General features: G+C 38.2%; 1 protein-coding gene across 1 annotated transcript; it reads right to left on the reverse strand.

The window, feature by feature from the left end:
• Positions 1–882: 882 nt before the first annotated feature.
• On the reverse strand, positions 883–2,877 carry LOC128641832 (insulin-like growth factor-binding protein complex acid labile subunit). Its single transcript, XM_053694381.1, has one exon. It carries the CDS (start codon positions 2,870–2,872, stop codon positions 1,055–1,057), a length of 1,818 nt encoding a protein of 605 aa, XP_053550356.1. The 5' UTR covers positions 2,873–2,877; the 3' UTR covers positions 883–1,054.
• Positions 2,878–3,475: the final 598 nt, after the last annotated feature.

A 3,475-nucleotide genomic window follows, 5' to 3' on the forward strand; every position in this document is an offset into this window, starting at 1 on the left:
TCCACAAGACTCTCCGCTAGTTTTGAAAGCTTCAAGAGCTCCCTAAAGACTCTACTGTTCCCTGAACTGATGCATACAACCTACACTAACCAGTTCCTCTCCTCCATTACTATCTGACATGAACCCCCTTAGTATGTAAGCCTAAGAGCCCAACTGTTTGCAGATCACCTTCATAAGAGCTGACTGCAACATTGTGACTCTTGGCAGGACCCTCTACCCATTTGATCCCTATAAAGGTTACCTTGTATACAGCCAATGTTTATAGCACTGCGGAATCTGTTGGCGCTCTACAAATAGCCGATAATAATAATACTTTACTTCAGGTCTCAAGAAACATTTAACTTTTTTTGTTTATTGGACTAGCATGATATTTAAAAGACAAGCTTTTGAGAGGTTTCCTCTCGTCCTCAGCATTGTTATATGTTGTGCTGAAATGCAACACATAACAGACAACTTGTAATTTGAATGATGTTTAGCCAGGCTGTACTATCCATTGAAAGTATAAGGTGTGCTAAAGGGATGTCGGCCATGATAAACATTCTCTGGTAATTCTGTTTTCTCCAGATTGCGAGCTAACCTTTGCGTGGTCCTGTCTTATTAATAGTGCTCCACTTGTAACATGGGCCATTATATTATAATATCATAGTGCTTAATGCCCCTTTAACAAAGTAAAAGGTAGTGGTAATATGGTAATGTATAACAATATACATCCAAACCTCACAGAAATTAAAATATTCCTCTTTAGTGTTACCACCTAATTCAAGCAATAGGTGGTAACACTAAAGAGTACTGCAACTAGTACATAGGTTAATTAACTTTGCCAGACGAAAAGCTCAACAAAACAGCTGGACTATATATTTAGACACTTTAGAAATAGGCTAAGCTTTAATTATTAAAAATGTAAAGTTACAATACTAAAATATTTTTGACACACCCATACCTAAACATACATATAAAAGTAGCATTTTACATTGGATGGGAATGCAAAATAAAACTGTACAGCAAAATGTTAGGAACTCAGTATTTAAGAACTTCATAACAGTATTTGATGCAACTAACAGTGTGCAAAGTGTTCATCTCTTAAGTCCCGTAAATCCTGTCCAATAACTTCTGGAGGACTGGCACATGTAATGTTGTTATAAATGTTGATAAGTGTGTTGCTTTCATCACCTTCTGGCACAGACTGTACCAGTTGAGGGACAATAGTCATATTCCTCAGAGAAAAGTCTCTTAGCTCCTTAAGATAACAGCTGCAATCCCACTGATTACCATTTAACCACAGCTGCTGCATATGTGAGTTAGAATGCAAAAAATCCACTGAAATCCATTTCAATAAGTTATTTTGGAGACTTAGATACCTAAGGTTGTACAAATGAAAAAATATATCACCAGCCAGTAATTTTAGCTGGTTATCTGATACATCAAGCCATTTAAGGTGCTGACATTGACTGAAGGCTTCTGAAGAAACTGTTATTAGTTGATTTGAAGAAAGAAGAAGGTATGAAAGGCTTTTGAGACCCATGAGTGATTTAGTTGAGAGATGGGTTAACTTGTTAAATCTGAGATCAAGTTCAAGTAAGTGCTCTAGGTTAGAGAAACTAAGATCATCAATGGCTGAGATATCATTGTGCTGCAGGAAGAGCCTACGGACACTAGAGACATCAGAAAATAACAGAGGCTTTATTCTGCTAAGGCAACTATTCTCCATATGTAAACTGTGAAGTTTGTTTAGCCCTTTAAATGAGTGTTCTGGAAGAACTTTGAGGCAGTTTCCAGAAATGTTCATCACTGCAACATTTTTCAGTCCTAAAAATGCTCCTGGACGGATCTCTTGAATATTATTGTGGTTTAGTGTCAAATAATCCAGATGGCCCAGTCCTTCAAATGTACGTTCCTGGAGGATCTTTATTCTGTTGTTGCCAAGATTTAGTTCCTCTAAAAGCTGGAGGTCTTTGAAAATTCTAGGCCTTAATCCTGTAAGAGAATTATTGGATAGTCGAAGAACATGAAGGCTCAAAAGTCCAAAAAAAGTGTCCTCATACAGAGTTGTCAAGCGGTTATGAGACAGATCAAGCCAGCGAAGTGATTTCATACCAATAAAGGCTCTAGGAGCAATAGTAGAAATCTGATTGTGGTTTAGATAAAGCTTGTGAACTTTGTTTAGTTTTGTGAATACATTAGCTTTAATTCCTCTCAGTGAGTTCCCACTTAAATCTAATTCCCTCAACTCCATCAGGGTAAAGAAAAGAGGAGTCTGAAGGAAAACCAGTCGATTTCCAGCCAATACAAGCTCTCTCAGATTAGGCAGATCATGGAACACCAAGTCTGGTAGCACCACTATTGAATTCCAGCCCAAATTCAGGTACCAGAGATGTAAGAGGCCAGAAAACAGACTATCCTCAATTTTAGTAAAGTGATTGTTGTTGAGGCTGAGGAACACTAGGCTCTGTGTATAAAGGAATATATTGGGTGCCAAATATTTCAGCATATTCCTTTCCAAGTGGAGATGTGCAAGTGTTTTTAGACCATGAAAAGCATGTTGGTCCAAGCTACTGAGATGATTACTTTGCAAATTGAGGAAATCCAGCTGTGTTAAATTCCTGAAAACACCAACTTGGACAGATGTGAGGTTGTTTCCATCTAACCATAGAGACTGAACACTGGTAGGCAATATCTCTGGAATCCTAGACAGATTACGTGAGCTGCAGAAGACATTGTACTCTTCACTGAAATCATAACTACACACACATGGTGGGGGGCATCTAACATTATCTGAGTCAGTGACTAAAGTTGCTGTTTCTGCCTCAAGAGGCTTAGAGCTAGAGGTCAATATTTCTCTTGTGGAGGAATTGTAGAGAAAAATCAATATCATAAAACCTGCTGGGAAAAAATAAGAAATGACGTATCAATAATCATAAAGTCAGGAAGTTCCAAATATATTCAATGAAACTGACAAACTTCTTTCCTAGTTTTAAAGGGACACTAAAGTCAAAATTAAACTTTAATTATTAGTACTATCAGTACTGGGGATTACTCCCTATATACATATATTAATATAGTTGTTTTATCCCTTAGGGTCATATTCCAAATGGAAGTTTCAAGCCCTAGAACCGGGTCCCCTATCTTGGAGAAATCTGCTGGGTATAAGCGCCTAATTAGTACCGGCAGTTTGTGCTGACTCAACAATAGGTAACAAAGCTGGGATACCTTATGAGTCACTTGCAGCTTACAACATCACAGTTATATAGCGTGAACACTTCAGTGATATACTAACTCAATTGTTCTTCTGGCTTCATTGTAATTCATTGTAATACAATGAAGCCGGAAGAAGCCCCATAGCTGGGGGGGGGGGGGTGAAATGCATGTAGCTGTTTTGCCGTTTTGGACGAGAGAGAGGGTACAGCTGGTCAATCTTGTCATCAGTAAAGCCTAAAAGAATGTCAACCGTGACAATACTTTGGATATCGCCCTAGTA

This window comes from Bombina bombina, chromosome 11 (genome assembly GCF_027579735.1).
Source record: "Bombina bombina isolate aBomBom1 chromosome 11, aBomBom1.pri, whole genome shotgun sequence".
Classification (NCBI taxonomy): Eukaryota; Metazoa; Chordata; class Amphibia; order Anura; family Bombinatoridae; genus Bombina; species Bombina bombina.